This window comes from Dermacentor albipictus, chromosome 6, assembly GCF_038994185.2.
Source record: "Dermacentor albipictus isolate Rhodes 1998 colony chromosome 6, USDA_Dalb.pri_finalv2, whole genome shotgun sequence".
In the NCBI taxonomy this organism is placed as follows: Eukaryota; Metazoa; Arthropoda; class Arachnida; order Ixodida; family Ixodidae; genus Dermacentor; species Dermacentor albipictus.
Genome location: NC_091826.1, coordinates 102901121 through 102913231, shown reverse-complemented (window position 1 = coordinate 102913231; position 12111 = coordinate 102901121). Strand labels below are relative to the sequence as shown.

The 12111-nt window shown below is 45.9% G+C and overlaps 1 protein-coding gene across 5 annotated transcripts in view; it reads left to right on the top strand.

The window, feature by feature from the left end:
- LOC139061314 (uncharacterized) overlaps positions 1 to 10851 on the top strand; it is a 101662-nt gene extending 90811 nt beyond the window's left edge. For 4 of the 5 annotated variants that reach the window (XM_070541152.1, XM_070541149.1, XM_070541151.1 and 1 more), the window contains one exon: positions 7029 to 10851. In XM_070541152.1, the coding sequence (XP_070397253.1) occupies positions 7029 to 7213 (185 nt within the window). In that variant the 3' untranslated portion in view covers positions 7214 to 10851. Of the gene's footprint in view, positions 1 to 5086; positions 5148 to 7028 lie in introns of those variants that run through there. The other variant, XM_070541153.1, reaches the window with a different exon arrangement.
- Positions 10852 to 12111: the final 1260 nt, after the last annotated feature.

Sequence of the window (12111 nt, the reverse complement as noted above, 5' to 3'; positions counted from 1 at the left end):
CGCCGGATATTGAAACCATTAAGCCACAGATGCAGGTATCGATAAGCGATGTGAAACACCCTTACGAAATTATCGCAGGCATGAGTAACCTTAAGACGTTTCGTGAGTTTCGATTTGCCCACTTCGACAAGCTCAACATTTTCAATTATTGTTGCGATTGTATAGATTGCTATGAAATTTACCACAGTAAGATTTATATAGCGTAACATACGAAGCCACAAAAACTTCTGAATCAACAAGCACGTATATGCGAGAAATCAACGTCCTTCCCTTCATCCCCATGGCAAGACGACTGCAGCACCAGAGTTCGCACCAGTATATTGTAGGAAACTCTATGCCCATTGTCCTCGAAAGCCGGATCACGTGTTCACACCTATCCGTTTGCCCCATTCCTTCGCGTAGCGCCGTTTGGGTTACTCTCGCTGCTACCCTCCACTCCGGCTTCGCCGTCCCTTCTCCCACTGTCGCGGCACTGCAGCGGTGCCGGTGGCGGGCGCGCCTTACCGCTTCGCGCCTGATCCTCGGTTATCCACTCCTTCGTCTCTGCGTCGCGTAGCTGTATGGCTCTCTGCCGCGTCTATCGTTTCCCCGTTTGCGGAGCGCGTTCCTCGGTGTCATATGTCACCTCTGGCAGTGCTTGCGCCTGGCTGTCCTGCCACCTCCACTCTTGCCCTATACGTCCCGTTACCTGGCGCAGTGTCGTTGCGGTGACTCGAAAGACAATTCTAGCGTTTAGTCGTGTTACTTCTACTTCCCACTCGAAACTTGTACGGCCACGTTGAGGCCTGTCTGTCAGTGAAGAGTGCGTGACCTCTACTGGATACCTGTGTTCTCCGCCCATTTTCTCATGCCAGCTCTTAAGGAAGAATAAATGTTTGCTAATCTCCCTCCCCTCTCCACTACTGTGAACCACTATACGATGGCGCGTTACCAGAGGGGCGACTCGATAGCGGCCGATCGCAGTGTGTGCTACCGAATCCGACACGAAGAACCGCGTACGCTTTGTACTGCGTGTTTTGTATGCATAACGAAGAAGCGCAATGGTCGGCCAATTTCTTTTCTAATATTCACGTGTCCAGTGCACGCTGGAGGAAGGTTTGGAACGAAAGTCGGGAATGTTTAAAGGGACACTAAAGCGAAACAATAAATCAGTTTAGACTAATGGAGCATTGTTTGAGAACCCTGCAGGCAGTTATTTCAAAAAGAATGTTTGATTATTAGATGAGAAAATGAAGATACAAGTATCAGTATATAATGTCGCGCGGAAACCCCAGTGCAGGTATGTCAGCGTGACGTCAGGGATCGCAAAGTATGTTTTTGCATTTGTGCCGCGTCGGCTGAGTAAAGGTTCCCGAAACTTGCCATGCTTAATATTTGGCTCCTTTAGAACACAATGTAGTCAATCTGTACCGCTATATTTAATTAAGAGGCCCTAGAAGATACCATCGAAATCGAAGACGTCATAGCCCCGAGGTGCGGGAAATGAAGTAGGTGTCGCCACCCCTATTTCGTTATTGCGCTCTTTCTGGCTTACCAAACGTCCTATCGTTGTAAGAGTGGTATTTTTAGTGTTGTGGAACGGCAATTTACTGATGCAGAAGAAATCATTTTTCAATTTAGTGTCCCTTTATCGCCTCCTTCACCTCCGCCGCGGGTGGGGCCGATATTGCGCCATCTTCGGGAGCGGCCCTGGTAAGGGGAGTGCTTGACGCCTGGCTCACCTTCGTCGCGGGTCGGTTCGGCACTGCATTATCTTGCACCATCTGCACTATGCATAGACTCACTGCACCGCCATCAATGCCCCTTGCCTGCATCTTCTCTTGTACACCTTCTTCTAATATTCGCAGATTGACGGCATGCTGTTAGGTTTCCAAGTGGGTCGCGGCACCGTCATTTTCTTTCCTTCGCCGCATCTCCTCTGTGTTTTTCTAATATTCGTGCATCCAAGGCACTTTCTAGGAAGGTTTGGAACGACAGTGAGGGAAGCCTACACTGGCAGTTCCACCGTCAACGCCCCTTTCCTGTAAGTCTTCTGGTTCACGCTTTTCTACTATACGCAGATTCACGGGACGCAGTTAGAAGGATTGGAACAAAACTGGGCCGTCTACACTCCCGGTACCGTCGTGGTCCCCCTTCCCCGTATATTCACTGCTTCTTTTTTTCCTAATATTTTCGCATCCACAGCACGCTGAAGAAAGGTTTGGAAGAAAGGCGGTGGAGGTTTAGGCTAACAAAGCAATTTAATGTATCTCCTTTGCGTTTTTCTAGTATTCGCGCATGCACGCAAACGCTTGAGCAGGTTTGGAAGCAAAATGGAGAAATCGACGCTCCCAGCACCCTAATGAGCCCCCTCTCGTGTATATACTCTGTTTAATATTTTTCTAGTATTTGCGCATCCAGGGCAATGCCGAGGGCTGGTTATGAAGGAAAGTGGCCGGATGTTCAAACTCACGGTGTCAGCACTGTTCTAGGTTTTCCTAGTGCTCCCGCATTCATTCCAACGCTGGAGCAGGTTTTTAGAATAAAAATAGGCGAAGTCCAGACTCACATCGATGTGTTTGGCTCCGTATCCTTGTACAGTATAACCTTTGTTTGGCATTCTAGTATGCTTCACATTGCATTTACAGCTACATTAGAGCAAATTTGTTATTAATTACTTGGAAGTACAGACTTATGGTGCTGTGCTTCACTCCCCTTTCTTCTATCTCCACTGCTTCGTGTTTTCCCTCTATTCACATATCTTGGCAGGTTTTGAAGGAAAGTGAGGGCAGTCCAGACTTACGTTATCGAATTTGGAGCCTCTACCCTTTATCTTCTCGATTTCGTGTTTTTCTACTATTTGCACATCCATGGCACGCTGGAGGAAGGTGTGGAAGGAAAGTGGCGGAAGTTTAGGCTCATAGCGCAGCGTTTTATACTCTCTTTTACTGTACCTCCTTTGTTTTGCATTTTTCTTGAATGTGCGTATGCACGGTAATGCTCGAGTAGGTTTCAAAGGAAAATGGGAAGTGAAGACTCTTGGCGCCCCGTTAGACCTCGTTCCCTGTACATATTGTTTAGCATCAATGAGGCCAACATGTTCAAAAGGAAAGTGGGTGATGGCCAGACTCACAGTGCCCGTGCTGTTATAGATTTTTTAGTACTCGTGATTCCCCTGCAACGCAGGAACAGGTTTTTAGAAAAAGAATTGAAGGAAGACCAGAGTCGTCGCGCCGTGTTTGTCTCCCTATTTTTGTATATTATGTTTCGCATTGTTCTAGTATTCGACTGTTCGCATCTACATTGGAGCAAGTTTGGTAGTAATTTAGGGGAAGTACAGATTAACAGCGCCCTGTTTGAATCCTTTCTCTCTATCACTTCTGCTTCGCGTTCTTATATTCACGAATCAACGCCATGCTGGTAGCAGGTTTTGAAGCAAAGTTCTAGTCCAGATCTATATGTTGCCGCATTTGAACCCCCTTCCTTTATATTTCCTCTGATTCATGTTTTTATAATATTCGCGCATCCACTGCACGCTGTGGGAAGCTTAAGAAGAAAGTGGCAGAAGTTTAGGCTCACAGTGCAGTGTTCTGCGCCCTCCTTTGCTCTATATCTTTTGTTTTGCATTTTTCTAGGACAGTCTATCCCGCATATATCAAATTATTGCCTATATCGAAGAGTTGAAAAATCCCCTTGCGAATCTCCTGCAAAAGTATTGCGCTATTGTTCGCGTATATAGAACTCCCGTGCACCGGCATATCGATGTATCGAACTCCATGGTGAGCCACGCCCCCCCAAGTGTGCTTCTCCTCACGAACATCTAGCGATCTTCCCGCGATCTCACGCTCGCCGTCCGGCACTCTGACAAAATGGCATGTGGATAAAAACCACGTGACGAGGAGCGATTGGGTGTGAAAGGGATCGGGAGGGAGAAACCATTCTGACCGCAGGCACCCGTTTCCTGTGTTCTGGTTGGCTGACACCGCTGGCGCAGCGAAAAGAACGAGGTCAGTGAGGATATGGTAAGGATACAGAAGGCTCTAGAAGGAAGCGACAGGAGGCTTAGTGTCTCATACAATCAAGTGGATACAATAGTAGAGCAGCAGCTTCCAGGTTTATTTTATGCGGACGGCATTGTGTTGCTAGCTAAGTAAAGCGATTTGCAACGTCTGGCTGTTATCTGTGAACAGGAAGGCTGGAATTTAGGTTTGCAATTTAGCGTTAGAAAGTCGGGTTTTATGGTATTCAATGAAAACAGTGAAAAGCCAGTGGCAATACAGGGCCGGGAAATGGCTCGGATAAAAGAATGTAAATACCTTGGTATATAGATAGACGAAGGCACTAGATATATGGAAAAAGAGCAAACCACAATAGAAGTAAGGGGAAAAGAAATGCAGCCGTATTGAAACACAGGGCTATGGGGCTGTAGTAGGTACGAAGTGTTCCGAAGTATGTGGAAAAGCGTAATGGTCCGAGGACCTACCTTTTGAAATGTAGTTGTTTGAAATCAGGGGTACAATCGAGACTTGATGGCAACCAAATGTCAGTGGGGCGCTTTGCGTTGGGTGCTCACGGGATGACTACAAATGAAGCTGTACAGATTGAAATGCACTGTACAGTTTTGAAGTGAGGGAATCTCACAGTAAAATTGATTATGAAGAATGACTGAGGAATATGGAAGACAATCATTTGGCTGAGAGAGTGTTGAGGTATTTGTTTGTGCAGGAAAAAGCATTGATTCACAGTGGTGGATAAGAACTAGGAAGTTGACCAGCAACTACGGAGCCTGTAGAGTGAGCAGCACAGGAAGGAAGAACGTCGAGCGGAAAATCAGAAAGGCTGATATAATCTATTGCGGGCTGGCAGTTTAATGTAAAGCTGTCATGATATACTGCTTGACCACTGGCCTCCTTTAAGCTTTGGGTTGAGCGAGAGCAGGAGGAAAGTAATCATTTCCGCAATAGATATTAGTGAGACGTGATTGGAGATTAGTGGAAGTAGGGAAACGACAAAAAACTCAGACCTACAAAAGCATAGTTCACAATAGGGCGTCAGAAAATAATAATTTTGGAATTAATCATGTTTTTTTCTTTCGTTTTTAACCTAGGTAGGACTTTACACAGTATAAGAGCAACAGCTTTGTGGCGCAGCCCACCGGCCCGTTCTAAAGGGGACTCTCGTAACATCCATCCATCCAACGGTGGGCGCCAAAGGAATTTCAAGCGTTGCCTGTCCTTTGACTCGACCCCCCCCCTCCCCAATGCAGTATGCCGGACAGCAGCAGCAGTGGGAAAGCCGAAGGAGGGAAGGATAGCTTTGCTCTAATAAATGAATAAATGAATTATTCACAAATAAATGCACATGAAAATGAAAGGAGGCCCCCTTTGGTCTTCTTTCCTCCTGAATTTCTTGGTTCACTATAACATATTATGTCTTTGTTGGGACTCAAAATGCACAGGCTGGCCAGCCACCATGGTGTAATCGGTTCAGATACTTCTACTTGAACTTGACCTCAAGTATCGGTCGCTTTTAAATATGCATAAGGAAAGTGCTTTAGGTTTGGCCATGAGAGTGGGGAGCCCTACTGCTAACCTTTCAGAACGAATAAAATTATGGATGAAAGGATCATTCAATACTTTAAAAAGATCTGATAGTTAATCGAGAAACATTTGAGTTTACTATGCATTGCACTTATTGTACCAGCATTTTTTTTGCTGAATTTATCACGCTGATGCGTAGAGCTCATTAGGGACGCTTGAAGACATAGCTCAGAAGGGTACATACTATAACATTATCGATTGCTTGATTAATGGTTTTTTGCAATAGGTGTCACTACCTGACGCTTCTAAACTGCATCATCCATAATACCCTACCAACTTGCTGTCAATTTAAGCTTCGTGGCACAAACATGCGTCGTGGTTCTTAAACTACGCTAGTGATGAACTGCAACAGATGCATAGGTAATTTGGTATATTGGATGTGTGCAACCTATAGATGCTGAAATTTAGGTACACATCATGCATATCACGCCTCTGATTTCTATCACATATAGAACTGCTTTTTCATGAAGTTGACCAAGTTGTATGTTGGGCTTGTGGGTACGGCATGATGGGAGCAAAAGGCGTAGGGCACCAGAAACTGGAGAAAAGTACAGACTATATATACATCTGGAACACACAGACCCTCTTTGGAAATACGGTAATTCTTGGAAAATGCGTCAAAAATATGATCAGGCTTATCATTGAGGCATAGCGCATCGCCAGCTTTGGTGATGAGCTGGCTGGTAAAGAGTTGGAGTTCATGTGCCTGGCATGATTTTTTTTCGCAAAACGACCCATACTGTAACGAGTGGTGCTATCGGGGTACTCAGCACATGTTCTATGGAACCGAGTGAAGAGTGTGGTGTGATCCCGCAATTTGTGTGGTCGTGTCCTTCTTTTGTTCCCTTTCTGGTGGGCTACGCCTTTTGCCTCCATCATGCTATTTCATGTAGTTCTTTCATTGTAGCATGAAAAGTTTTTTAGGAGTCTCGTATAATGCCTATAAATGGGCAAACACTTTTATTTCGCCGATTTCTGCTAGCACACTACAAAATAGTCCGACAAATTGCCCTTCACTTGAACGACATTTTTGACAAAGTCCATGATTATGTAATTTCTGTATGACATGAAAACCTGGAAATGACTTTTGTTTTGCAAATAGTAGCGGTTGCTTCATAATTAAACTTTAAAATACCACCACACTGATAAGCAGAATAATATTTTACTGCACCTTTGGCGCTGCCATGGAATGTTGAGCTATCATCAGCGAATCCCACACTATGATAACAGCAATGAATATTACTTCGGTCCAACTGCCATTTCGTAGCATATTCTCTAAGGGACCCTTGTCAGTATACCATTTCTTGAATCAATTGCTATGAACGAATGACAAACTGAAATCGACCATCTCATTGTTCGTTTATAGCATATCCATTTGTTAAATGCGGTTACATGTGTTGCATGATTTTCTTTGTACTAGAACCTTAGTTTAACACATCTTTGTTGCAGACCCGAGTCTCGTGACGCGGCTCGAAGACGCCCATGCAGCACTGGGAGCCTGGCGTTCGGCGAACCGAGTTGCCAGGCAGTCCGGAAAGCTGTCGGACATTGCCGTCCTGGCCATCAGGAAAGCGGCCGGACGTCAGAAGGTTCAGCAGCTGCAAACTGCTGTGCAAGGCATGCACGACCTGTGAGGGGCGTAGCCCTTCAGTGTGTATGTGTGTGTGTGTGTGTGTGTGTGTGTGTGTGTGTGTGTGTGTGCGTGTGCGTGTGTGTGTGTGCGTGTGCGTATGTGTGTGTGCGTGTGCGCGCGTGTGTGTGTCTGTGTGTGTGCGCGTGTGTGTATGAGTGTGTGCGCGCGTGTGTGTGTGCGTGTGTGTGCGCGCGTGTGAGTGTGTGTGTGTGTGCGCGCGTGTGAGTTTGGATGCGTGGGTGCGTGTGTGTGTGTGTGTGTGTGTGTGTGTGTGTGTGTGTGTGCGCGTGTGTGTGTGTGTGGGGGGGAGTGCATGGAACCACGATAAACTGGAGACTCCAACTACGTGGGTCCTGTGTCAGATATGGTCGAGCACTACCCTGAGGGCGGTCACCGCCTCGTCAACTGCCGCTCGTGCAAGAATCCCGTCACCAGAATGCGCGTCTTTTGGTTCACTTGCGGGGCGGCTGCAAGTCGGACGTGCTGGACACGAACCAGGTGCGTACGTCGTCCGCTAGCGGCGGCCCCGACGCCGACGGTTCTCTCTCCACGCTGCTGAGCAAGATTGACAACCTGGAGAACGGTCTGACGAGGACAAATGACTTCGAACAAATGCTGCGCGAACGAATTAGCGTCACTGCGCAGCCACCACCGGTTCTCAGTGACGAAGTCGCAGGGACGACAACTCATTGACGGCCGGACACCACCACTGCGGTAGATACTACCACACATGCCGGCGGACAACGGCAGCAGCCCGACGTCGTGTCGGCTTCTTCGACGTCTCCATCCGAAGAAAACGCTACGCCAGTACCCAACCGTGACGCCGCGGTGGCAGACTCCCCGAACCAATCGAGAGATCAGTCTCCCTCTGAGCCTCTCGTGAAAGGCCTCAATGGTGAGCCCGAGGCTGTAGTGGAGTCAACGACGCCTTCAGATGCTGCTGAAGGGCAGCCCAGACCAGAACCGAAAGCCTTTTTTCACTCACGTCTGGGTGACCAAACCCCTCCGCAAGTACCGTAACGCGCCGCTGCAGGTCTTCACGAGCAACGTACTCACTGTGGGCGAAAAGGGGTACAGGATGAGGCTGGAAGGCAAGTTCCAGGACCTGTCTTCACCTGTCTTCACCTCGGACTCTACATGAGGATTGTCAGGGGTCCCAGCGACGCCTGTCTCGAATGGCCGTAAAACCGCAAGTGCTCCTTCGTGGTCCTCCACCATAAGCAGCACCCCAGAGACGTAAGCTACAACGGTTTTTGGCTAAATGAACGTTCAGAAAAGGCAGCATGCGGTCAACACGGTTCGGAAGCGGCGGAAAAAGGATAACGACAGCATCGGCTTTGACAGGTGCCTGTCGGTCGCGGAAACGCTGCAGAGTGTCAAGAACAACGAATTGTCAAGAACAACGAATGCAGGGTGCGCTTCATTGTTGAGTGAAGTGCTCACCACCTCTTGCGGAGCAAGGCCTGTCGGGATAAGACAGACTTGCTTCCAGCATTTGGACTCTTTTGTCGAGAGCGGTTACGAAGCATTTTTAGCACACATCCATCCTTTTTTTTGTTGTTGCTGCCTTGTCATCGGTCGCATGTCGAGAGCATCATATTTTTTATTTTGTTGTTGGAATGAATGAATATGGCGACTAATGTTGAGTGAATTGCTAATGGTGTTGCTTGCTCTGTCTTTGCCATCGAAAGCACTGACACACCAGGCGTTGCACCAAAGCAGATGAAATGATGTAGAAGTTAGGCGGCAGGGAGGCACTGCTAGTTCAGAAGCTTTCTTTTCTTTCTTTTACTGTTTCGTTATTTCTTTCCTAACTGATCGCCTGAACTAGACTTGCAGATTCAGAGCCATCAGCATAGTGGCTAGACTTGCGAGCATGTGGTAAAAGAATTGATTATCTGTAATCTCAGTTAGATGCACAAGTTGAAATGTTCGGCCTTCCATGGGTTTTTGCTGTGGTACCTTTCATCAGTCCTTTTATGTGTTTATCACCACCACCTCGTGCAGTGGGTGTTCTACGGGAACACGTTGCAAGAGAAAGTTTCACTGCTAGACTAATTCTGTCGTGAGCTTGATTTAATAGTTGAACGAGGTAACAGGCTCTATTGAACAGATCGCTTGCGCTGATGTCGCTGCCACCGTTCTGGCAAAACATTTGCACGCACTAGTCTTATTCTCTCTTCTTCGGAAGTGCAGAAGAGGCTGAGTGCCTCACCCAAATGGTGGAAGCGACATTATGTGCAAGCCTTCTTTTATACATGTCATGATTTCGGAGGTTGCAGGCAAATCTGGATTGATGCACAAGTTGAAATGTTCGGCCTTCCACGGGTTTTTGCTGTGGGTTTTGAGTAAGGTGGATCACTCTCTGGTTATGAAAACGTGAGCTTTTGTTCGGCCACTGGATCTCAGTAGTTTGCTTGCCATATGGTAAAGTAAGCACCTTTCTTCAGTGGAGTAATTGGGCCAAACGATGTCACCATCATGTCTTGCGCTTATCTTACCTATATGGAAAACCAAAAACAATATAAATATTACATAGAACGAATCAGCATAATTGTGGGCTCGGGAATTCGTTGCAACAACCCTATTGATCAACGTTTGCTGTATCCTGTGACAGCTAAGGTGGCATTGGCACATGACATCACCAAACGTCACTGATGGGCTCCTGGGATTTATTGGCGCCAGGCTTGGTGCCTTGTTGTGCAAATGCCAACTGTTGTTTCAGTGTTTGTTCGTGCTGTCATCATCTTTGATGCAAAAAATTGTATGCAGCAGTATTAAGTTTCACCATGTTTTGGCTCATGAACTAGGCATTGTCTGTCTTGCTTCTCTGACAGAGAGTGAAGGGTGACATCACTATACCAGAACTGTGGCCTCAAGATTGTGTTTGTGTTGTATTGTGTGGTGTATATAATACCTCTAATTGCAGAAGCCATGCCAGAGAGTTCCAGTAATTTAGACGAAACATTTCTGAAGAACTTCTTGACATGTGCCACCATAACAACACCTTCCTGCAGGTTGCATTCTCTCACGTATATGCTTTCCATCATTTTCATTCTACTTTCTATATGTTTTCACTGCACAAGGGACCGAAAGGAGCTCTGTAACTTAAACATCAGCTACACATTTTGCGCTGAAGTAAATGTTGTGGGTTGTATTCCCCGTCGATCACTTTCAAAGTGTACTAAAAGTGTGAGACGGGACAGGAACATTCTCCTGTGTTTCACACTGTTAGAATACTGCAAGTTTGTACCAAGTAAGCAAAATCAATGGATGACGTGCTTGAAGGTATCATTTTCAATTTGCATTCATTGAAAAATATGCAGCCAGATGAATGCGTGTTTTTTCGCTTAGGTGTTGTGTTCCTTGTTACATCGCACATAAGTTACACCCCAAAGTGGTCTACCGTGGGCACGGCCTGAGCCGTGTTGCTGTCTTACCTTGGTAAAACTTTATTTTTCCGCAGAATTTCAAATCGCGCAGATGAATCTCTTTTCTTATTTCTTTTCCTTCCACTTTTTAAAGATTTTTTTCAGCTGCATGGTGCATCTGGCGCTTCATTTGTTGTCTGTGTGCCCTGTTTTTAGTTCCTTTGCTTTGAACCATAAGCATGTGGTGATAAAGTATCACTTACTTTTGCATCTGTCTGTTCATTGCACCTGTGAATTGGCAGTGCCACAACAGGACTGCTTTGTTTTAATGAGGCCAAATAAAAGCACAAGGAATGCACCTGTCTCGCATTTGTCTAGTACAAGAAAACAAGCCTTCTGCACAAAAACGAATTTGAATAACTTCAAATGAAATAAAACAAATTGACACAATCGACACTAAATGAAACCTAGGAAGAGCCACTGATACACATCGTAGTAGCGGGTGGTGCTTAAATATTGGCACCTAGTGAATGTCTATTGAAATCAGTTATTTGAATTGCTGTTCGGAACAAACAGCCACTGTTTGATATTAAGAATACTTATTGAATGTAAACCTTTCAGTAGGGAGTGAAAGGCCTCTGCAGTTCATGAAAAGAAGCAATGAACCATCTGTATGAAACATGGACTTGTTTCCTTCAGAGAACATGAACCAAAAGCCTGGCATGTGATCCCAAGTGTACTGTTTCCGTTGCCATTACTTCTACGTGAAAGGAAAAGTAGTACAGTTCTCTTAGTAGGGGTGATGGCGGAACAATCTAGTTCAGCCTGGAATTTCAGGCCAGCAGTTGCTCCACCTATAGCGCCCTTTTCTGGGCATATCGTTGATGACCATGTGTGAAAGTCCACCTATTGAAACTCAAGCAGAAGAAGCAGTTTTTATCTTTAGATCAACCTGGTGGCTTTCTGTACACACTAGGCATTGTATTATTTATTATTTATTTATTTATTTATTTATTATTAGCTCAAAGGCCCGAGTGCGTGATATTACATGAGGGATGGGCGACCACTTCAGTGGAATGTGGAATCAATGGCAGCATTCAAATGGTGTGGTATGAGTGGTGCACGGCGTCGGCGGAAAGGTCATTCCAGTCCCGTACAGTCTTCACAAAGAAATAATGTTGGTGCGTAGTGGTCCGGGCAGGCGGAGGATACACAGATGTTTCGTGACGTTATCGGCAAGAATGATGGTGTGCTGGAATGATGGCTGAAGCACTAGGAGAAGAATGATAAAATTTGTGATAAAGACACAGTCTGAAAACATGATGCGTTTTATCTAGATTGGAAAGTACTGCTTTAATTTTAGCTGAGAGACACTAGTGTGGTAATAATAATCGGAACAAATATGGCGAGCTGCACGATATTGAACAACTTCTAGAGTGTTAGAAAAAGGTGGTTTGGTGTGGGTCCCAAAGAGAGCATGCGTATTCTAGCTTAGGTCTGACAAAAGTTGGATAAGTTAGTATCTTTA